The sequence below is a fragment of the Symphalangus syndactylus genome, chromosome 24, assembly GCF_028878055.3.
Source record: "Symphalangus syndactylus isolate Jambi chromosome 24, NHGRI_mSymSyn1-v2.1_pri, whole genome shotgun sequence".
Classification (NCBI taxonomy): domain Eukaryota; kingdom Metazoa; phylum Chordata; class Mammalia; order Primates; family Hylobatidae; genus Symphalangus; species Symphalangus syndactylus.
Window position 1 is genome coordinate 50,687,550 of NC_072446.2, and position 23,004 is coordinate 50,710,553.

At 52.6% G+C, this 23,004-nt stretch overlaps 1 protein-coding gene across 9 annotated transcripts in view; it reads left to right on the top strand.

The window, feature by feature from the left end:
- Positions 1–23,004, top strand: part of NINL (ninein like) — a 140,517-nt gene that overhangs the window by 75,263 nt on the left and 42,250 nt on the right. For 7 of the 9 annotated variants that reach the window (XM_055265603.2, XM_055265601.2, XM_055265604.2 and 4 more), the window contains 7 exons: positions 4,274–4,446; positions 6,536–6,602; positions 12,199–12,389; positions 13,159–13,311; positions 16,303–16,473; positions 18,943–19,094; positions 20,491–20,631. In XM_055265603.2, coding sequence (XP_055121578.2) covers positions 4,274–4,446; positions 6,536–6,602; positions 12,199–12,389; positions 13,159–13,311; positions 16,303–16,473; positions 18,943–19,094; positions 20,491–20,631 — 1,048 coding nt within the window. The remainder of the gene's footprint in view (positions 1–4,273; positions 4,447–6,535; positions 6,603–12,198; positions 12,390–13,158; positions 13,312–16,302; positions 16,474–18,942; positions 19,095–20,490; positions 20,632–23,004) is intronic. The other 2 variants (XM_055265608.2, XM_055265610.2) reach the window with 1 other exon arrangement.

Sequence of the window (23,004 nt, forward strand, 5' to 3'; positions counted from 1 at the left end):
CCCATGTCAGGAGGGTGTGAAATGGGTGTGGCTCTTTCCCTTTTGCAGGGGTGTTGTGTTTGTGGTATTATTTAGTGTGTCACATAGGGAGCACTTCCCTCGTGTCTCACAGCAGGATGTCCTGGTCAGGAGGGGTGTGTGGCAGTAGACAAGGCTGTCACAGGGTTTGGGGCAGAGGACGGGAAAGCAGAAGGGACCAGGCTCACACAGAGGTTTTCTGTGTGGGCATATGGCATTGAGCTTTGTGTACGTTTACAAAGAGTCCATTTAACCCTCATAGAAATCCTGTGGCATTACTTACCATACCTGTTATTCAGATGAGGAAACTGAGGCCCCAGGTGAGAAGAAATTCATTCACCATTCCACAGTTAGTAAGCGATGGCCAGGATTTGGGTCCCGGTTCTCCAGCTTGAAGTCCTGGGCCCTTGTGTGTGCACTGTTGCCAGACCCCACTCCTTCTGCTGTGTGCTGGTGGTTGCCCCTTCCCACTTCCTCTTGCTGGTTGCAGAGGTGCTGGTAAGGAGCCCTGGGGTGGGAGAAGAAGCCCTGGGTTCAGATTCAGCCCCCCCTAGCCATATGCATGACCTGTGTGAGGTGTAAGTTGCTCCAATTCACACTTTCCTTCTTTAAGATGTGAAAGGGCTCCCTACTCTCCCTAAGGCACAGGAGCTTGGAGGGTGATCAAAGATATCAAAGCACCTTGAGGAGGTGACAGCCTGGTCCCCTGATGCTGTGTTTTCCCATCTGTGCTGGAGAACACAGAAGGTCCTTCTCCTTGGTGCATGGTGGGCGCATCTAAGCTTAAAACTGTCTCAACCTGTGGGACATGTTGTCAGTGCTTCCAAAGAAACAACAAGCTGTTCAGAACTTGTGCTTTTTCTCACCTGTTTCAATTCTATTTTTTCTTTCTTTTTCTTTTTCTTTCTTTTCCAATTAGAATTTAAAAGTGTTCCTCAACTAAATGGTCCTATTCCTTATCAACACTTCTGTATTAGTTTGTTCTCATATTGCTATAAGAAACTACCTGAGACTGGGTAATTCATGAAGAAAAGAGGCTTAACTGACTCACAGTTCTGCAGACTGTACAGAAACCATGGCCGGGGAGGCCTCAGGAACAATCATGGTGGAAGGCAAAGGGGAAGCAGGCACGTCTTCACATGGCAGAGCAGGAGGAAGAGAGTGAAGCGGGAGGTGCTACACACTTTTAAACAACCAGCTCTTGGGCTGGGTGTGGTGGCTTACGCCTGTAATCCCAGCACTTTGGGAGGCCGAGGCGGGCAGCTTACAAGGTCAGGAGATCGAGACCATCCCAGCTAACACAGTGAAACCCTGTCTCTACTAAAAAAAAAAATACAAAAAAAATTAGCCGGGCATGGTGGCAGGTGCCTGTTGTCCCAGCCACTTGGGAGGCTGAGGCAGGAGAATGGCCTGAACCCCGGAGGTGGAGCTTGCAGTGAGCTAAGATTGCACCACCGCACTCCAGCCTGGGTGACAGAGCGAGACTCTGTCTCAAAAAAAAACAAAACAAAAACAAACAACAATTAAAAAAAAACAGATCTCATGAGAATGCACTCACTATCACAAAAACAGCAAGAGGGAGGTTCTGCCCCCATGATTCAATCACCTCCCACCAGACCCTTCCGCCAACATTGGGAATTAAATTCAACATGAGATTTGGGTGGGGACACACAGCCAAACCATATCATTTCACCCTGCACACCCCCCCAAAATCTCATGCATGTCCTTCTCACATGTCAAAACACAATCATGCCTTCTAACAAGTCTCCCAGAGTCTTAACTCATTCCAGCATTAACTCAAAAGCCCAAGTCCAAAGTCTTATCTGAGACAAGGCAAGTCCTTTCCGCCTATGAGCCTGTAGAATAAAAAACTAGATAGGTACTTCCAAGATACAATGGGGATACAGGTATTGGGTAAATGTTCCTGTTCCAAAAGGGAGAAATTGGCCAAAACAAAGGGGCTACAGGCCCCATGCAAGTCTGAAACCCAGCAGGGCAGTCATTAAATATTAAAGCTCTAAAATAATCTCCTTTGACTCCATGTCTTACATTCAGGCCACACCGATGCAAGGGGTGGGCTCCCATCCTGTGTCTCTGCAGGGTACAGGCCCTGTGGTTGCTTTCATGGGCTGATGTTGAGTGCCTGTGGTTTTTCCAGGTGCACAGTGCAAGCTATCAGTGGATCTACCATTCTAGGGTCTGGAGGACAGTGACCCTTTTCTCACAGCTCCACTAGGCAGTGCCCAGTGGGGACTCTGTGTGGGCTCCAACCCCATATTTCCCCTCTACACTGCCCTAATAGAGCTTCTCCATGAGGGCTCTGTCCCTGCAGTAGACTTCTGCCTGGACATCAGATGTCTTCATATATCCTCTGAAATCTAAGTGGAAGCTCCCAAGCCTCAACTCTTGCCCTCTGTCCACCTGCAGGCTCAACACAACATGGAAGCCACCAAGGCTTATGGCTTGCACCCTCTGGAACAGCAGCCTGAGATATTTTTGGCCCATTTTAGCCATGGCTGGAGCTGGAGCAGCTGGGACGTAGGGAGCAGTGTCCCAAAGTTGCACAGGGCTGCGGCTCTCTATCTCCAGCCCATGAAACCATTCTTTCCTCCTTGGCCTGTGAGCTGGTGATGGCAGGGGGTGCCATGAAGCTCTCTGAAATGCCTTGCAGGCATTTCCTCCATTGTCTTAGATATTAACATCTGGCTCCTCTTTACTATCACAAATTTCTGCAGTTGGCTTGAGTTCCTTCCTCCCCTGAGAATGGATTTTTCTTCTCTACCACATGGCCAGGCTGCAAATTTTCCAAACTTTCACACTTTGCTTCCCTTTTAAATATAAGTTTTAGTTTCAGATCATCTCTTTGCTCATGAATATAAGCATATGCTGTTAGAAGCAGCCAGGGCACATCTTGAATGCCTTGCTGCTTAGAAATTTCTTCCATCAGGTACTCTAAATCATTTCTCTCAAGTTCAAAGTTGCACAGATCTCTAGGGTAGAGGCAAAATGCCACCAGGCTCTTTGCTAAAGCGTAGCAAGTGTGACCTTTTTTCAGTTCCCAATATGCTCCTTATCTCCATTTGAGACCACTGCAGCCTGGACTTCATTGTCCATATCACTATTAGCATTTTGGTCACATCAGTTTAACAAGTCTCTAGAAGGTTACAAACTTTCCCACATCTTCCTATCTTCTTCTGAGCCCTCCAAACTGTCTGAACTTCTGCCTGTTATCCAATTCCAAAGCTGCTTCCACATTTTCATGTATCTGTGTAGCAATACTCCACTCCTGGTGCCAATTTTCTGTATTAGTCTGTTTTCACATTGCTGTGAGGAACCACCTGAGACTGGGTAATTTATTTTTAAAGAAGAGTTTTAATTGACTCACAGTTCCTCAGACTGTACAGGAGGCATGGCTGGGGTGCCTCAGGAAACTCAGAATCATGGCAGAAGGTGAAGGGGAAGCAGGCATGTCTTACATGACTGGAGAAAGAGGAAGAGAGAGCAGGGGGAGGTGCTACACACTTTTAAACAACCAGATCTCATGAGAACTCAGTATGATGAGAACAGCAATTGGGAAATCCACCTGCATGATCCAATCACCTCCCACCAGGCCCCTCCTCCAATACTGAGGATTACAATTTGACATGAGATTTGTGTGGGGACACAGAGCCAAACCGTATTAACTTCCCATATGCTCAGACCGTTCTGGTGAGAGTGTGCTAGGCCAGTCCTTGATGGTGCCTGCTGTCTTGGGATGATTGTTAATAAGGCACATGATGACTCTGTCCCAGTGGGGTGAGAGATATTCTGGTCACCCTGTGTTATTGTCAGCTGCCTGGAATGTCACTTGACATTTAGCGTGTTCACTCAGGGTACTGAGAGTCAGGTGATCATCAGCTATATGTTCTTGGATTATTGGAGGTTTTATTGCTCCTTAGCATAGATAGCTAGATTTTGTATTAGTTTTTCATTACATAAAAGCAAATATGCTTTAAGAAGTGTAAATAGCATACAGAGTTTAGGGGAAAGTCCTCCTCTCCCCACCCTTGCTTTCTCAGTCTCCCACCCAAGGTCATAGAATTGCCATTGTTCACTGTCTCTCATGTCTTTCCAGATGCTGCTGTGTGCAGAGCAGTACATGTTTGAGAGGCGCACTGGGTGCTGAGTGTGCACCTTCTCAGAGGGTACCTGCTGGCCTGCATGGGCCCAGAACTGCTATAAAGGACCCCCACCAAATTTCCTGTTTTCTTTCCAGGTGCCTCCAGTGCCATCCCTCCAAAGTATGTGAATGGTTCTAAGTGGTATGGCCGTCGGAGCCGGCCTGAGCTATGTGATGCTGCCAAAGAAGCCAGACACGTGTCCGAGCAGCAAACCCAGGCCAGCCTGAAAAGTCACCTCTGGCGCTCAGCGTCTCTGGAGAGTGTGGAGGTGGGTCAGGCCCCTCTCCCACCCCAGCTGCCCAGTGTTGGGAATAACAAATGCTTCCCTTCGTCCCTGTTTGTAGCACATAATCACAAGATATGGGGAGGGCAGCCGTCCTCTCAGGCACCCTGAGTCGCCAGAAGCTTGGTCACTTTGGGGAGTGCCATTTCATTTAAATTGGGTCTGGTTGTCTTCAGGACAGTCCTGGACACAGGGTTCTCTCCTGAATTAGTGCAACAGAGAATTTCCTCAGACTGTACAGGAGGCGTGGCTGGGGATGCCTCAGGAAACTCACAATCATGGCGGAAGGCGAAGGGGAAGCGGGCATGTCTTACATGACTGGAGAAGGAGGAATAGAGAGGAGGGGGAGGTGCTACACACTTTTAAACAACCAGGTCTCATGAGAACTCACTATCATGAATCCTTTGTATACAATATCTCTCTTTCCCCGATACCACCACCAACTCTAGAAGGCAATGTTTATGGCTTCATGGGAGTGAAGGGTCAATGTGCTAAGAGTAGAAAAGGGAAGATGCCTTTTTGAAACAGCCTCGAGGTTAGGAGTGTGAGTGTGTCAACTCCCAGCCCTACCTATCTTGAACACTTAGTTATACTGAGGCCCAGCACTTACAACTGGCCTATATGAGCCAATGCGTCCTGGGGCCTTGGAAGTTGCCTCCCTGTCCTCCAGGCTCCCTGGGTCATTTGCTGCAGGTGCCTGGGATGCAGGGATCACCCAAGGAGAGGGGGATGGGCCCAGGAGATGGCTACCAGAGTCTCGTGGGGCTTCATGTTAAGAAATATGTCCATGGGGTAGGTCCACAGCTTGTAAGTTAATCATGGATTGGGTCGAACCATTTTCAAGGATTCCAAAAGGTTCCTGGTTCCTGCTCTCTGTGCTGTCAGCTTCTGCCAGGTGGGTCTCGATCAGGAGCACATCCTTAGACAGGTCGGGCCCCCAAGTGGACTTGTTTACCGTTTGTTTTCAACATTTGTGGAGGTAAAGAGGGAAAACAACCAAAATATATTTAAATCTTAGAGTCTTTTTTCTCAGGGGCATGTGACATCTAGGTGATGCCAGTAAATCCAGAACATTCCTTTTTTGTTCTTTTTTAAAAATTTGGACCTCAAGGATGGAGAGATAGTGAATCTCCTCCTTGTGGTGGATCATCATTGGTGCCATTCTGTTTAAATCATCTTTGATTCCCAAAACCTGAATACAGGGAAAGCTGCCTTTAGGGTTGTCAGTGGAGTTGAACTCATTAAAAAATGGGGTTGCGTATTTATCACCAACTCACAGATTCTCCCCGATCAGAGCCAGTGCCAGCTTTGAAGCATACAGAGTCTTGGTCACCAGGCATCCATTCCACAGTCAGTTGTGGGGACACACAACACCCAGACAAAAGCAGACTTTGATTCCAGTTGGCTGATGCAGTCACTGCGGCACGAGGTTTTCACTTAAGTTGAGTGTTTCTTGATGGCCCGGGCTCTTGTCTTGGGTACAGGTTTGCAAAGGCTGCTGGGGTGTGAGGTGATTACCAGGTGCTGTGATATCGCGGAGCCCTTGGAGGGATACAGAAACCTGCTCTCACCTTGCGACTGTTTGCTGAACTGATGTGGTTGATGAGGGAAAGGTGCAGAGAGGCATGTTGCAAGCCTTGTATGGCGAGTGTGTCCTGAGACTGAAAGATTGGCTGTGGCTGCAGGGCTGGCTTCTTTCAAGTGCTGGGTCTGAAGCCATCACCATGCAGAGGGGGACAGGCTTCTCTGCTGCTATGACATGAGTGTTTGATTGTATTTTCAGTGTCAACTGTTGACAACTGGGTTTATATTGAGGAGCCCCGAGCGTGCAGAACAAGGCATGTCCCCTGTCTCGCCGGCCCAGCCCCTTGCTGCTGCTAGGCGGGGCTCACCTGGGGCTGCTAGCTGGCATGCAGGGCAGCCCCAAGGTGGGGGTGGGCTTTTCCTCGGAGGAATTGACTCCATACTCAGCCATCCCCCACTTCCCGAAACATCCTGCTCTATTTGTTCCCGGTGCTCCGTCCCCAGCAGCGTCCCCTGGAACTCACAGCCTTCTCTCTGCATCTTTCTACAGAGTCTCAAGTCAGTTGAAGAGGCCAAGAGCACTAAAGAAGCTCAGAATGAATTATTCGAAGCACAAGGTAAAGCCTCAGCCTCGCATTCAGTACTCTCTTCCTTTGCCCAGAGCTTTGAAAGCTGAAGAGCTGGGTCACTGGGCAGTACACAACCACAAGTTTAATTTCCTGGGAAACGCGTGGGGTGGGTTTTGTCCCGCTGGATTCTTCCTTCTCCAGGAGTGGTCAGAATGTCGTCATCACAGCAGTGAGGCTGTCACTCAGTCCTCATCCTCCCAAGGTCAGACCCCGGGGCAGAGGCCCATGGCCGAGGGAGCAGCGTGGTTCGTCACACTTCATGGTCTGCAAGTACTGATGTGACCCCAGCTGGCAGGTGTGGCCCTGTGGTTTCAGGCAGGAGGGCCTTGCTTGGCCCCGTCACCTCAGACTGCCCCTGCACCTCCTTCCTGGCACGCTGGGCTAGATACAGCCTCTCACCTGCTGTGCAGGCACAGTCTCAGCACCCACCAGGGTTTCATCTGTCCCACAAATGGAGTGTAATACCTGGTCCTGGAGCTCAGAGCCTTACATAGCAGCCAGAAGGCCAGCAGCTGGTATACATAAGCAAATCACAGCGTGCAGCCTCACAGCACTGTGCAGCATGCAAGGGGAGGCTGACCGTCCGTGCTGCCGTGGTGCCCTCTGCAAGATCTGGCATTTTGGGAAGAGAAGCTACATGCAGGGGCATGATTGAGACTTCAGCTCCCTCACCACATTTCTGGAGTGACATGCATTACGTATGTCATGGGGACAGAAAACTAGGCAAAAAAACTTCCCAGTGGATCCCCCTGGGGAGAGGAACAAAGGCTCTGGGAGGGGAGGACTTCTTTTTAATTTTAATTTATCTTGTGTTTGCCTATAATACTTCCTTGACATTAAAAAGCAAACAAAAATATTAATTATGAATCCTAGAGTATTTTGGATAGAAAAGACCAACACCTATGCAAACAATGCAAAAACAGAAGACTCTGTGGAAGTGACTGCTGACTTACATGATGCCTGCAAGAGTGAAGAAAGGGGCCCCACAGAGAGGTGGGTGTGAGAGGATCAGTGTGGTGGCCAGACTCTGAGCTCTGAGGAACTACCCAGGTGTGAAGCTGGCAGCCCGGCTAAGCCTTGCAGCAGGCTTGGCATAATCCGAGCATCCCTCCTCTCAGAGCAGCTTGGGGCTCAGGAGTGAGGTCTTGCTGAGCTTGGGAACAAGAGCTGAGGTTCACACCAGGCCCTTACGATCACAGCACAAGCTTTTACACCTCTGCTGCAGAGCTTCTCCAAGGAGCAGGGCTGCAGTGCTCAAGGAAGGATTGGAGAAGGTGAGAGACTTAGGATGGACTCTATTGCATCTAGGGCCTCTGTTGGGACACTTGAAGGCTGGGTCTGAAATCATATGAAGCGTCACTGATGCATCTGGGCTGGAGGAGCTCAGCTGAGGACAGCCTCGGAGAGGTTGCAGCAGGCCTCAGCGTGGCTGGGCTTCCTTACAGCATGGCGGCTCAAGATAGTCAACTGTCTCACCTGGTGGCTTAGGGCCCTAAGGACACGTGATCCCAAAAACAGGGCTGGGATTTCCTCACTGAGTTCAGGCCAGCCTCAAAGTCACAAAGCATCCCTTCCACCACATTCTATTGATCAAAGCTGTCACAGGGCTATCAGATTCAAGGAGAAGGGACACAGACCTGAAGGGAAGAGTGTCAAAGAAATTTGAAGCCACATTTCCAAACTGCCTCACATGGGCAGGCTGAAAGGAAGAGGAAAGGCAAAGAGGGGAGAAGTTAGAACAGGGGGGTGTCGTGTGCTTCAGGAAACAGGAAGGCCGGGGGCATTGATGGACGTGTAGGGAGCAAACTGCGGGATCCTTAGCAGCTAGGCATGTAAGGTGCAGGTGTAGGGAGTGCAGGAGGCTACCATGGCCTTTGAGGAGGCAGTGATAAAAGGAGCTAGTGTTTCAGGGTGCAGGGATGCAGGTGACTGGGGAGGAGAGGCTGGAGCCTGGCTGAATGCCGAGAGCCCTCTTCAGGCTGCCAGCGCCCCCCGGCTCCCCATGTTGCAGAAGGACCAGGGTGGCAGTGTTGGATGTGTCCCCTTGGCATGAGGCCATCCCAGGAAGTCATCAGGCTGCACTGGATCCCACTGGTGAGGCGTGGACAGGGTCAGTGCCTCCCAGTCAGTGCCCTGTACCCCAGGAACCCCCAACCCGATGGGGTGCCCTGCCATTCCCTTTGCCCTGGGCTGGGCTGCAGGCCAGGCAGGCCACTGACCATGCAGGGCAGGGAGTAGCACTGGTCTGTGTTTCTTAGTCATGTGAGCAGTTTCACTATCTTTCCAGGCTTTTCCGTGTGAGTCAGTGGATACCCTAATGAGGCCTCCCCACACAGGCGGTCACATGGGCTGACTGTGCAGAAACATAGCTTGGATAGAGGGCATTGCCCTGGGATTTCTGCCAAAGTAAACAGCACCCCTTGGACCATGATCCTTGAATGCCAGGGCCGTTATTTGTTCAACTTTTATCTCAGTAAATGTCAGGGGAACTGACCTGAGCTTCCAGCTGTGGTGCTGGACAAAGCAGGCAGATTCCTGTGTGCTGAGAAAAGTCAGCCAAGCCGCCATGTCTTACATCCTTGAACTTGATGTCTAGATCTAGAGCAGCGAAGTGAAGGGCTCGCAGGAGGAGGCTGTTTTTCACCCACCAATTTCAGTGGTCTCGCCTGGAGACCAGGTTGGGGTTCCTTCCAGCAGTTTACAGAAACCTTTGTACAGGATCAGAGCTGACAGACAGTAGTGCGCACACACTCATGTCAAGCTCAGAGGACTTGCCCGACCTCTTCTGCCAGCCTAAGAAATTACCCAGTATCAGGATTGCTTTCACATTTTTCCTTGGAGATTTCAGGCATCTTAGGCCGGAAGGGACCTCGAAGGTGGCCTTTTCTTACCCGTCCCTTTCCTCTTGTTTTCCTCAACCCAACCCACAGTGTCATTTGTGAGCACACGATCTGGCTCCCTTTGGGGGATGGTGGCTTTCCCGTTACCAGCGGGGTTATCAGTAATTCACGCCCACATGGCTCATCTACCTGAAGGATCCAGACCGCTGAAGCAGAACTGCAACACTAAAGTCTGTGTTGGGTGGAAGCGGCCATGTCCCTGCTCTAGGGTAGGCGGTGTGGATGAGGCATGGAGGAACATGTCTGGCTGGACACGTAGCTCACCATAGGAACACGTCTGGCTGGACATGTAACTCACCATAGACACTTTCTCCTGGACACCCAGTGTCTGTCCTCATTCTCAAGCTGTTTCCACAGCTTCAAACACATCAAGAAGACAAGCGGCGGAAGACTAAGGTTAGGAAAAGTGGCCATCCACCACCTGAGCCCGCTGATGAGTCCTAAAGACACCAGTGCCTCCCGAGTGAGGCGCGCAGAGGACACACCGCCACCTGCAAAAAAAAAAAAAAAATGTCGAGCCTGCAGCCAAACTAGACTCTGATGGTAACTCAGGTTTTCTGGAAATGTTAAGGATGGAGGAGCTCGTTAGACGACACCCTGGGGAAGCAAGCAGATAGATCCGGATGTGGAACATTCCACAAGACAGTGGGTCTGATTTCTTTAAAAAGGCATGGGCTATGGGGATTTGGGAGAGGTGCTTGTGGCTGAAGGATGTGAGAGGAATAACAGCCAAGGGCATCCTGAACAGTTTGGATGCTGGTTCAAACAAATCAACTGTAAGAATATATTTTTGAGACACTTGGGAAAATCCTGTTGATTTTGTTAGGTGTGGTAGTGGCATTGTGGTGATGTAAGAATATATATATTTTTTCTAGAGATATAGATCAAATATGTGGGGCAGAAGTAACATGAGATCTGTGATTTCAGATACCCCAGATGGATCCAGACTCATGATGTTTTGACTCAACGATTTTTCAACTTTGTGATGGTGTGAGGTCAATATGCATTCAGTAGAAGCCATCCTTCAGTGTCCATGGGACCATTCTGATCTTCACTTTCAGTACAGTGTTCAGTAGATTACATGAGACATTGAACACATTAGTCTAAAATAGGCTTTGTGTTAGAGGATTTTGCCCCACTGTCGGTTAATGTGTTCTGAGATGTGTAAGGTAGGCCAGGCCCAGTTACGATGTCGGTGGGTTAGGTATATTCAGCACATCTTCGACTTGACATTTGCAGCTTATTGTGGGGTTGTTGGGCTGTAGCTCCATCGTAAGTTGGGGAGCATCTGTACTTCTAAACACTTCAGTCGTAAGAAAAGCGGGTAGAGAAGAAGCCTGTGGCAGGGTGCTGTCATAGTGGAGCCTGAGCAGCAGGTACTGTGGACTTCACTTTACTCTTTGCTCTGTGTAAGTTAGAAAAGTTTTCAAAAATTAAGCTATTGAAAGACTGGTCTTTTTATTGTAAATACAAATAATAGAGCCCTCGCCCTCTTTTTTTATTTTGAGACGGAGTCGTCTTCTGTAGCCCATGCTGGAGTGCAGTGGTGTGATGATCTCGGCTCACTGCGGTGTCCACCTCCTGGGTCCAAGCAATTCTCTGCCTCAGCCTCCTGAGTAGCTGGGATTCCAGGTGGCTGCCATCACACCCGGCTAATTTTTGTATTTTTAGTAGAGACAGGGTTTCACCAATTTGGCCAGGCTGGTCTTAAACTCCTGACCTCGTGATCTACCCGCCTCGGTCTCCCAAAGTCCTGGGATTACAGGCATGAGCCACCGCACCCAGCCCCTCTGCCTCTTTTAAGTGCTTGCACAGCTGACCATAGAAGGTTCTCTTCAGAAAGAATTTTCCCCATTACAGGCAGATATTTTCCCCTAACATTTATTTTGAAAATGTGTAAACAGAGTGAAGTGCAAACAACTGTGGCATGAAAACCCATGTACCAACCACCTAATTCCACCTTTGGTGCTTTGCAGCTCCCCTTTGTCCGTCCGTCCATCCCTCTGTCCATCCGTCCATCCCTCTATCTGTCCATCCATCCAGCCCTCTATCCATCGATCCGTCTGATTTCAGAGTCACTGACCAGCATTGCTGTGCTTCCCCGAAATGCTTCAGCCTGGAGCACAGGACTTAACTGTTGCTGGTTTTTCTCCCCAGCCTTATTGAGGTGTGATTGACAAATAAAAATTGTATATATTTAAGGTGTACAATGTGATGATCTGAGACGTGTACGTTGTGAAATGAATGATGACCACAGTCCAGCCAGTTAACACGTCCATCTCACCTAGTTATGTGTGTGTGCTGAGAACACTTGAGATAGACTCTCTTAGCAAACTTCAAGGAAGCAATCGGGTCTTATTAACTGTAGGCACCATGCTGTACATTAGGGCTCCAGAACTTAGTCATCTGGTAACTGAAAGTGACCCCCCTCCACTAGCATCTCCCTCACCACCCAGCTCTGTAACCAGTCTTCTACACCCTGCTCCTGCGAGTTCCCCTTTCCTTAGATCCCACGTGAGTGAGATCTCGCAGTGTTTGTCTTTCCGTGTCTGCTAATTTCACTTAGCGTAATGTCCTCCACATTCATCCACGCTGTTGGAAAGGGCAGAACGTCCTTTCTAAGGCTGAGTCGTGCTCCATTGTGTATGCATCAGGGTCTAACTGTGACTCCTCCCTTGCTTCAGGAGAGCTGCAGACCTGGGATTCCGAGGACTTTGGGAGCCCCAAGAAGTCCTGCAGCCCCTCCTTTGACACCCCAGAGAGCCAGATCCGGGGCATGTGGGAAGAGCTGGGGGTAGGCAGCAGCGGGCACCTGAGCGAGCAGGAGCTGGCTGTGGTCTGCCAGAGCGTCGGGCTCCAGGGACTCAAGAAAGAGGTGAGGGGCACAGCAGGCCATCCAGCCACGTGTTCCTGGCCATGGTCACGGTTTAGTGTTGGGTCTGGAAACCCCTCTGCCCTTCAGCCACTCATTTAGGTGCATCACTTTCTAATCTAAAATCCTTTGGTGGCTCTTGGCATTTCTGCCAAAGGCTAAAAACTCCAGACACCTTTGAAAGCCCATCTCTGATGGAGTTGCCCAGTCTCACCAACTCCCTGCCATGCTCAGGTGTAGCAGGCACTTCCCGTTCCTTCACTCACATCCTTCCTCTGCCTGGATGCCTTTCCCCCTTCTCTGTGTGGCCAGGTTCCACTGCGCAGCCAAGACAAGGCCCCCAAGCCTGTCCACACTCCCCAGTGGCCATGTTCTTTCTCCTCCTAGGTGGGAGGCCAGTCTGCCTTGCTGGAGTTCTTCTCAGCCCTGTGTCCTTGCTGGGCCTCACACTGCAGGGCCTGGCCTTGCTCAGCATCCCTCAGGCTCCAGCCCCAGCAGACACTGAATAAGCATTTGTAGAACTGGGAAGTTCAGGTGACACCCACTCACAGTGAAATGGAAACCAAGTCCTGTGGGTGTTACAAGATAGAGGGAGGGGGCGCCTTGGGAAAATACAGCCCGCATGGTCTACACAGTTTTAAGGCTGGATAAGACTAGGAAACGGCCCTTGTTGGGTACTTGGAACCAGAGGGAGGGAGGGAGGGAGGCCCTGGTGAGGGAGGTTGGGTGGAGCTGTTGTGGGTGGGCCTGAGGTATGATGGCTTTTGTTTAGGAACTCGAAGACCTGTTTAACAAACTGGATCAAGACGGAGACGGCAAAGTGAGTCTTGAGGAATTCCAGCTTGGCCTCTTCAGTCATCAGCCCGTGCTACTTCTGGAGTCTTCCACTCAGGTTAAACCGAGCAAGGCTTGGTCTCATTACCAGGTAAAATGTAACAGTTAAATCCTGAACCCAGCAACCACTGCTGTCACTCTCTGGTGACTAAAACTGCTGACTCCCTCCCTGCCTGTGTCACCACACAACGAGCTGTCCAAGAACTGGACAGGCCATGCACACACGCATGTATGTGGGAGGCTACATGACGTAGATTCTGGAGCCATATAGATTTGGGGTGGGTCCAGTGTTGCTCTTCCCTGGCTGTGTGTCACTAGGGGAGTTACCTTCTCCAAGCCTCAGGCTCACATGTAAGATGGGGGTGGTTCGGGTGCCCACCTCCTGGGACTACAGAAGGCAGTGCTCAGGTGAGGAACGTGCTGCTCAGGTGCCCACCTCCTGGGACTACAGAAGGCAGTGCTCAGGTGAGGAACGTGCTGCTCAGGTGCCCACCTCCTGGGGCTACAGGAGGCAGTGCTCAGGTGAGGAACATGCTGCTCAGGTGCCCACCTCCTGGGGCTACAGGAGGCAGTGCTCAGGTGAGGAACGTGCTGCTCAGGTGCCCACCTCCTGGGGATACAGAAGGCAGTGATCAGGTGAGGAACGTGCTGCTCAGGTGCCCACTTGGGGTTATAGGAGGCAGTGCTCAGGAATGTGCTGCTCAGGTGCCCACCTGGGGTTACAGAAGGCAGTGATCAGGTGAGGAACATGCTGCTCAGGTGCCCACCTGGGGCTACAGAAGGCAGTGCTCAGGCACGTGCTACTCAGGTGCCCACCTCCTGGGGTTACAGGAGGCAGTGCTCAGGTGAGGAGTGTGCTGCTCAGGTGCCCACCTGCTGGGGTTACAGGAGGCAGTGCTCAGGTGAGGAACGTGCTACTCAGGTGCCCACCTCCTGGGGTTACAGGAGGCAATGCTTAGGTGAGGAACGTGCTGCTCAGGTGCCCACTTCCCAGGGCTACGGAAGGCAGTGCTCAGGTGAGGAATGTGGCAGCTCCTCAACCTGTGCTGTGATATGCCCCAGCAAGAAAACTCCCTCCCATCCTCCCCATTGTGGAATGGCGAGGGCAGTGTTTCTGTGTTAGTCCGTTCTCGCATTGCTAAAGGAATACTTGAGACTGGGCAATTTATAAAGAAAAGAGGTTTAATTAGCTCACGGTTCTGCAGGCTGTGCAGGAAGCATGGTGCCAGTGTCTGCTCAGCTGCTTCTAGGGAGGCCTCAGGAAGCTTACAATCATGGCAGAAGGTGAAGGGGTGCAGGCAGGTCACATGGCCAGAGCAGGAGCAAGAAAGCGAGGAGGGAGGTGCGACACACTTTTAAACAACCAGGTCTCATGAGAATTCACTCACTATCATGAGGACAGTACTAAGAGGGATGGTGCTAAACCATTTGTGAGAAATCTGCCTCCAGGATCCAGTCACCTCCCACCAGGCCCTACCTCCAGCATCGGGGATTACATTTTAATATGAGATTTGAGCGGGAACACAGATCTAAGCCATATCAGTTGCCAAAGGATCCATTGAGTCTGTCTAAGATTGGTCCTGATAGTATCCCTTAACCCATGCTCTATCTCTTGCACAAATACCGGGTCTCTCTGCAGTTTGAGGAGACCAGGGCATGGCTGCCCAGGGGCTGGATACTTCCTTGCTGCTGCAATTGGTCCTGAATTTGGTGAGTGGTGTTGTAGGACCAGTAGTGCTGTTCTGTACCGGGGGTAGATACACCTGAGAATCTAGGTTTCTGACTCTAAAGTCAATGAGGGCCAGGCATGGTGGCTCACGTCTGTAATACCAGCACTCTGGGAGGCCGAGGCGGGTGGATCATTTGAGGTCAGGTGTTTGAGACCAGCCTGGCTAACATGGTGAAACCCTGTCTCTAGTAAAAATACAAAAATTAGCCAGGTATGGTGGTACACATGTGTAATCCCAGCTACTCAGGAGGCTGAGGCAGGAGAATCACTTGAACCCAGGAGGCAGAAGTTGCAGTGAGCTGAGATCGCATCACTGCACTCCAGCATGGGTGACAGAGTGAGACTCCATCTCAAATAAATAAATTAATTTAATTTAATTTAAAAACCCAAATAATTTAGAAACCTGGTGAAAAAAATCAATGAGGACCTGGCACAGTGGCTCATGCCTGTAGTCCCAGCAGTCTGGGAGGCCAAGGCAGGCAGATCACTTGAGCCCAGGAGTTTGAGAGAAGGTGAGACAACATAGTGAGACCCCATCTCAAAGATTTAAAAATTATCTAGGTGCGGTGGCACATGCCTGTGGTCCCAGCTACTTGGGAGGCTGAGCAGGAGGACCACTTGAGTCCAGGAGGTCGAGGTTGCAGTGAGGCTAACATCAGTGAGAATGACAAAGAAGAAACTCAGGAGCCAGCAGTGAGGAAAGGGGTCAGGCAGCCATGTAAGGCCAGAATGATCAACATGAGGTCCCACAGGTCATGCTTAGTGTAGGCTGGGGAGATGCCTCCTGAGCTGGCTTGCCTTCATTGTCGAACCCCATGAGTGGCCATGAGCCACCCATGCTGCATTCTGAGGGTCTGGGGGGGTGTGTGCCTCTGCCTGGGCCAGCGCACTTCTGCCCTTCCAGCCTGCCTTGGGTTTCTTTTCACAGCTGAGACTTTCCTGGTGCTGGCATGGACTCTCTTGGCCTCTGCCTCTGCCTCTGCGAGGCCAGGCTCCCACCTTTGTGAATTCAAGGGTGGAACATTAAAACTCCTTTGTCGTCCCTCTCCAAGTGCTGATGAGTGTGCTGACTGGGGCTGGCCGGTTGGGCCACGTAGGTGCAAGGCCTCAGAGTCCTGGGTGCTGGGGGCCTTGGTTGCATGTCCCGGCTTTCTCACCTGCACAGCCATGTGACCTTGGAGAGGTCATGTGATGGGGCTGCACCTCTGACCCCTCTGGGAGCTGAGGATGGTCTCATGAGCTGTTCCTGTGAGGCCCTCTGAGCACAGGCTGGGGAGGGTGGAGAGCACATCAACAGCACACAGGCGTGAGGCTTTGGACGCTGGGCGCTATGGAAGTCTTCCTGACTTGCAGGTCCCAGAGGAGAGCGGCTGCCACACCACCACGACCTCATCCCTCGTGTCCCTGTGCTCCAGCCTGCGCCTCTTCTCCAGCATTGACGATGGCTCTGGCTTCGCTTTTCCTGATCAGGTCCTGGCCATGTGGACCCAGGAGGGGATTCAGAATGGCAGGGAGATCTTGCAGGTTTGGAACTGGGTGATGCCTAAGCTGGACAGGGGACCTGGGGGGCCCGTCTGCTGCAGAGGAGGATGGATGGAGTGTCCCAAGCCAGGGACCCAGCAGGGGTGTGTGCTCTGTGCAGAGAATGCCATGCAAGGAAGTCCAGGTAGAAACCTATCTCTTAATTTTTGCTACTAAAATATAGGACATTATAATTTAAAAGGATAAGAAATAAAATACAAAGATAGTGTGAAAAAGTCCATTTGAAGGTAGCCTTTAGTGGCTTAGACATTTGCCCTGAATGTTGGGCCAAGGAGGTTAGATGAATGGAAAGAAATTGCCTGTTGTGATGACGACGATTTCTGTTGGGCACCACTGTCACAGCAGTTACTGATGATCTCAGAGTGAGCCCGAACTCTCCTGGAGCCCCTGCCTGGCTGGTTGAGCTGTTCTCCCCCATGGCGCCCACTTATCCCAGGCCTTTCCTGCCATGGGCCGGGTGTAAGGAGGCGCACCCTTCCCTCCGTGTTCTGCTGGGGCTGCCTGGGAGGGAAGATGTGGTCCTCGCATGGGGCACAGCTCCTCACAGGCTCAGGCTTCCCAGAGGGATGCAGGCCAGCCCTGGAGATTTGGAAGGAGCTCTGCCTTGGGCACAATTTGGCGACAACTGTGCAGGGGCAGAGGTGTGCAGGGGCCAAGCATGGATGAGGGAAGACAGCCTCGCGAGGTGCAGTGAATTCAACTGAACAAAAACCTATTAAATAAGAAAGAAAGCCTACCTGCCCCCCTCCCCCTATTCCCTGGAGGGGGCGACAGCTGTTGGTGTAGTGGGTGTCCTGCAGAGCTTTTCCCTGGCACATGAGAGATGTATATATACATTCTGGCTAAAATTTTTTTTTTTGTTTTGCAAAATTGGTGTCATACCGTTTGTCTTGCTAATTTGTGCGACCCTTCGCTTTTCCTGTGATAAATCTGGGCATTTATAGTGCATCGATGTCCTCTTGCTGCTGTGCCAGCATTTCTCTGAGGCTGGACTCCTGAAGTTGCACCCTGTAACTCTTGGAGGCTCTGTCATACTCCCTCAGAAAATGTCCTGTTGGCACAGACAGACAATACAGGAAGGAGCCCAGACAGCCCTTGAAACAGTCCACCCAACTCCACGGACCAAGGCCCTCATAGGCCCAACCTCATCTGTTACCGAGTCCCCCAAGATGGCAAAGCCAGACTTGGACAGCTGGCCTCGCGATTGTCCTGAGAGCCAGAGGCGGAGGCAGGATCACCAAAAATCGCTTGCAAGAAGGGCAGAGAGCACAAGTCTCTTGGTTCCAAGATGCCCGACACCTGACTCCACAGCTCTGGGGGTGCCCTGGCTGCTGCTGCGCCCTGGCTCTGATGAGTGCATCTTGCCTCTGCCCTTATTGGGAACTTATTCTCTTTCCCATTTGCGCTAGAGCTGCTGGTGCTGGTCTGCAAAGACGTCCTGGGTGGCTTCTCCCTTGCTTCGTGATAGATTATTGCCAAATTCTGCCTTGCAACTCAGTCAGCATTTCTCACCTCAGGCTGCTGTGGTGGTTCTGTCCCTCTACGCGTCCAGTGACATAGTGAGGAGTGTGTGCTTGTGTAGGGACAGCTTTCCAGGCGGCTCCCCAGCCTCTCCCAAGATGCCATTGCTCCTCAGGAGCTGCTGGGAAGTGGGCAGCATGGAAAGTCAGCCCCTACTTCACAGGAGACTCTGGGCCAGGCATGTCCTGGCACCTGCTTCAGCCGCCCTGCCATGGTATCTGCCGCTGGCCTGAGCAGGGCGTTTGTAGCCACAAGTGGAAAGCAGAGCCAGGAATACCCGAGGCAGAAAAGGCAAACGCGACAGAACGTTAGCTGCCGCTGTCCTTGAGCTGAGGGGTTTAGGGTGTGTGTGGCTCTATTTTTTGTTGTTTCAGTAAAATGCTGGCTGTTCTGTGCTTTGAAGTTTATGAGGTGCATTCTTCACACTTCTGAGGGGAGGAACACCCTGCTCTGGAAAGCTTTTTGGCTCTAAGCCTGAGGGCTGCTGTGGGGACCCTCTCCATCTCGCCACGCTTTTCCTGGTGGCATGAGCTGCAGGTCAGGCCTCATTGCAGGGAATCCCAAGGCTCACATCCTTAAAATAGATTATTTCAGAGGGAAAAGGGCCTTGTGCCCTGGCCTCCACAGCAGTCCCCATGAAGGGCCTGCAGGGGACTTGCCCCTGCCTGTGTCTGACACTTTGTCCAGGAAGAGGGGTTCTGTCTAGCCTGGGCCTATGCACCCCTGAGGCAGAAGCAGGAGGACCAGGCCGTTGACAGCCCACCAGAGTTGCGTGGGATGGAGGAGGAGCACCCCTCAAGATGCAGAGACCTTGGCAGACAGGAGGGGCAGGTGCTGCCTGGGACAGCCGTGCTGGGCTAGGCCCTGGACTAGGGAGGGAGCAAAGAGGTGTCTGCTTGGGGAAGTCCCTCAGCCTTTCCTGCTTACCAGGCTTGCTGCTTCCAGAGCCTGGACTTCAGTGTGGATGAGAAGGTGAACCTTCTGGAGCTGACCTGGGCCCTTGACAACGAGCTCATGACAGTGGACAGTGCCGTCCAGCAGGCAGCCCTGGCCTGCTACCACCAGGAGCTGAGCTACCAGCAGTAAGAGGCCACAGGGGACTGGGGAACGTGGCAGTGTGGCTGGCCAGGTGGGCCTGGAGGAGGGTCTGGGACACACAGGACACCAGTCAGCTCTTGTCCATACCACATGGCCAGTCCTGGGGCAGGGCTCTGCACACTGTCTGTCCCGTGCTCTCTGGGCCCTCAAGCCGGTGCTCGCAGAGGGACAGGAGCAGAATCTAGCCACGGAGCATGGACAGGTGAATGGCAGCCGCTCGTCTGTGTGTCTGGGCTGGGTGAGGCCTGAGGACCTGTGCCATCTGAGTCCACACAATTTAAGGCTCGCTGGCTTTCCTCCCACTTGTTGAGGTGCTTGGGATCTGTATGTTGGGGGCCCCCACTGAGCCCTTTTCATTGAGGTTTCGAAGGGACAGACGTGAGGTCCCCCCTCATGCTGGCGCAGGCGCTTGCCAGCACCAGGTGGGGTCCTGCCGTTGCCTCTAGTGCCAGGGGCTGGGCTGTCAGCAGGAGGAAGGAAAGGCGCTTTTCAAACGTGGTCACAAAATGCCCCGTGACGTTGGGCCGAGAACCCATTCCCTTTTAATTGTGTCTGTTTGGTTTGGCTGACCATTCAGGCCATCCATCTGCTAAGCAGATTTGCAAAAAGATTGTTTTGGTGTTTTTGTCAGTGTTCTGAAGCTGCAGAAAAGATTGGCAGAAACCACAATCTCAGTCCTAAAGACTGCATCTGTCCAGGTGCAGACAGCGGAGCCGCCTCTGGCCTCAGGCAGCTCTGCAGATAGAACCAGAGAAAGGCTTGCCCAGGTCCATCCCTTGGCCTTACAGGAGGGAGAAAAGCTCCTTCCGTGGGGAAACAGTCACCGGAATAGCAAGTGCCACCAACGATTTACACAGTGCCTCAGCTGGGTCAGGGTGGCCAGACAGAGCTGAGACCACATACAACCACTGCGTTGTGTTCTGGTGACTCACTGTGTGCTCACTAGTGTGCTGGGATGCCCGTGCAGGGCTAACAGGTGGCCAGCCTCCTCCCCGACACATGCCCGTTACTGAATTAGGTACCTGCGATCCACGCCCAGCTGCCGATGAGAGGGCTCACAGACCAACTCCCACATGCCCTGGGGCTGCCTAAGCAATGTGGCATGCTGTGGAACTCCAGGCTCAGTCTTCCTGGGTTAGAAACCACCTAGAAACTTTCCTTGCCAAGTCGTGTGGTCCCCCTGTCTCAGTGTACCCATCTATAAAATGAGCATAGCAGTTGTGGAAACTGCCTTAGGAGCAGGCTGCTGGAGCAGCGCCTGCTGTACAGTTGGTGTGCTAGTTTCTATCATTGATGCAGATATGGGGCCCAGAGCTACCTGGCATGGTGGGTCAGGCCAGCAGTGGGGTCCCATCTGACCCCGTCTCCTTCCTGTGGCAGAGGGCAGGTGGAGCAGCTGGCGAGGGAGCGCGACAAGGCGAGGCAGGACCTGGAGAGGGCCGAGAAGAGGAACCTGGAGTTTGTGAAAGAGATGGACGACTGCCACTCTGCCCTGGAGCAGCTCACGGAGAAGAAAATCAAGTGGGTTCTGGGGCCCAGGTGGTGGATTCTTACCTGGGACTCCCCAGCCCCTTTGAGGGCGGGTAGTGGACACAGGGCTGCCAGGGGCCAGAGCTGCAAGTGTGGCTGAGTGGAAACCCCCCTATTTCACCTGAGCCAGGGGGAATCCAGGGGACACAGCCTTGAGAAAGCAGAGCCCTGCTCTTCCTGGGGTTGGTGCAGTGCCTGGCCCTGGCTGCATCCCCAAGGGCTGACGAGGTCCTGCCTCCTGCCCTTGCTTTGCTGGGCTCTTTCTCACACAAGCCAAGCCTTTCTGCCCCCAGCTGCGTGCCTGTGATGCAAGAGGCAGGTGGCTGTGTTGCAAGGGCTGGCAATGGTTTCCTTTTGGCCCAGCAGGTAGAAGGAGCCCAGAGAAGGAACCCAACTCCAGGTATCACAGCTGTAGTGACCCCAATGTGGGGACAGTTGTGTGGAACAGTGGCTGGATAGACCAGAGAAAAGGATTTCTGATTTGTTTTTATTTTTGCTTTTGTTTTTGAGATGGAGTCTCCCTCTGTAGCCCAGGCTGGAGTGCAGTGGTGCCATGTTGGCTCACTGCAACCTCCGCCTCCCAGGTTCAAGCAATTCTCCTGCCTCAGCCTCCCAAGTAGCTGGGATTAAACAGGCGCCTGCCACCACACTCAGCTAATTTTTGTATTTTTAGTGGAAACGGGGTTTCACCATGTTGGCCAGGCTGACCAACTCCTGACTTCAAGTGATCCGCCCCCATCAGCCTCCCAAAGTGCTGGGAATACAGATGTTAGCCACCATGCCTGGCCTTAGATTTCTGATTTGTTTTGTTTAAGGATACAACCACCGCACTGGTTCACGAACAGAACATCTGAGGAAATCCCGCCCAAGAGGGTGTCCCAGGCTCAGGCAGGGAGAGGGGCTTCTCTTTGTCATTGGTGGGGCACAGGTCTGCCAGGGCTCAGCTGCTGTTTTTCACCTGAAGTTTGGGCATGCCTGGAGGGTCCTCCAGGGGTAGCTCAGGACAGGCTTTCCTGGCTCTGAGTCACAGCTGTTGGGCAGGGGCAGCAACACATGGCTGGCCTCCCTGCCATTCTCCCTTGTCAGTGGGTCCTCTGGTGGCTCGGGAGGTCTGCCCGAGGCTGCAGTCCTGGCCCTGTTGTACCCACGCCCTTGGGTTCTTTGTCTGCAGGTCGGCCCACCCTCTGCATTGCACAACACAGACACAGCACTCGCTGCCATGGCCCTGGTGGCAGTGGCTCAGCTGAGCGTGGCTAGCAGAGAAGAGCTATGCACGGTGGAGCCACGTGGTGTGGCACCCTCCAGGGATGCGGGCGGTTTGCTTGGGGTGCTGCAGGGTCCCCAGGGTGAGCCTGCAGATGGGAGCCCGGCTGCTGGCCACATCGCCTGTTGGAATTGTGCCAGCTGCACCATGGGCTAAAGCCTGAAGTTGCTTCTCCTTTACCAAAGAAGCCCTGAGCATCTTTGTCGTGCACCTGGGGGTCCAGGGGTTGAGGGGCTACTGATGGGTCCATGCCCTCTGGGGAAGTGAGTTTGGTTGGTGAGACGGCTGTGGTGTGTCTCCTGTGTGCACTAGGGGTCGCCTCACTTAACGGCCACTGGGACCAAATAGGCCATTTATCCCCACTGTTCAGCCAAACAAACTGAGTCCTGGAGCAGCTCAGTAACTGGCCCAGTCCCGCAGCAGTGAGTGTGCGTATGTGAAGCTGACACCCAGGTCTCCCTTCTCCTGGCCTTACACTGTTTCTGGGACAGCCGAAGGCCACTGGTCAGCTTTCTGGGGAGCAAGAGCCTCAGGTGGGAGAAGCATGAGGGCAGAGCCCAGCCACTCTCCTTCAGGCCTTCCAGAGCCAGGCACAGTCCGGGGCCAGCTCTAAGACCAGTGGGCGCCCCCCATCTCCATAACCCATGTCCACAGAGTTTCCATGGATCTGTGCTGGGCAGAAGGGGGTCCCCGCTGCACCTCCTGCAGCCGCCACCTCCACGTGGTTCAGTCCATAGGGGGCTGCTGGGACAGGGCAGAGCCTCACCCCGCCTCTGTTCGCCTGCACCTCCCAAGTCCCCTTTCCTTCCAGGGCTGGCTGGGGACGCCGTACACAGCAGGTCCAGATCTACCTGCGCCTCTAGATGGTGTGGGGAGTTAGTGTGAGTGTGTTGGGCCTGTGGAGTGCAAGGGCATGTGGGGTGCAATGAGGGTGCTGTGAGTGTTCATGGGACCTCAGGTATGTGGGGTACAGTGGTGGTGCAGTGCGTGTGCATGGGACCCATGGGGTGCAGTGGGGGTGCTGTGAGTGTGCATGGGGCCCGTGGGGTGCCATTTGGGTGCTGTGAGTGTATGTGGGGCTCGTGTGGTGCCATGTGGGT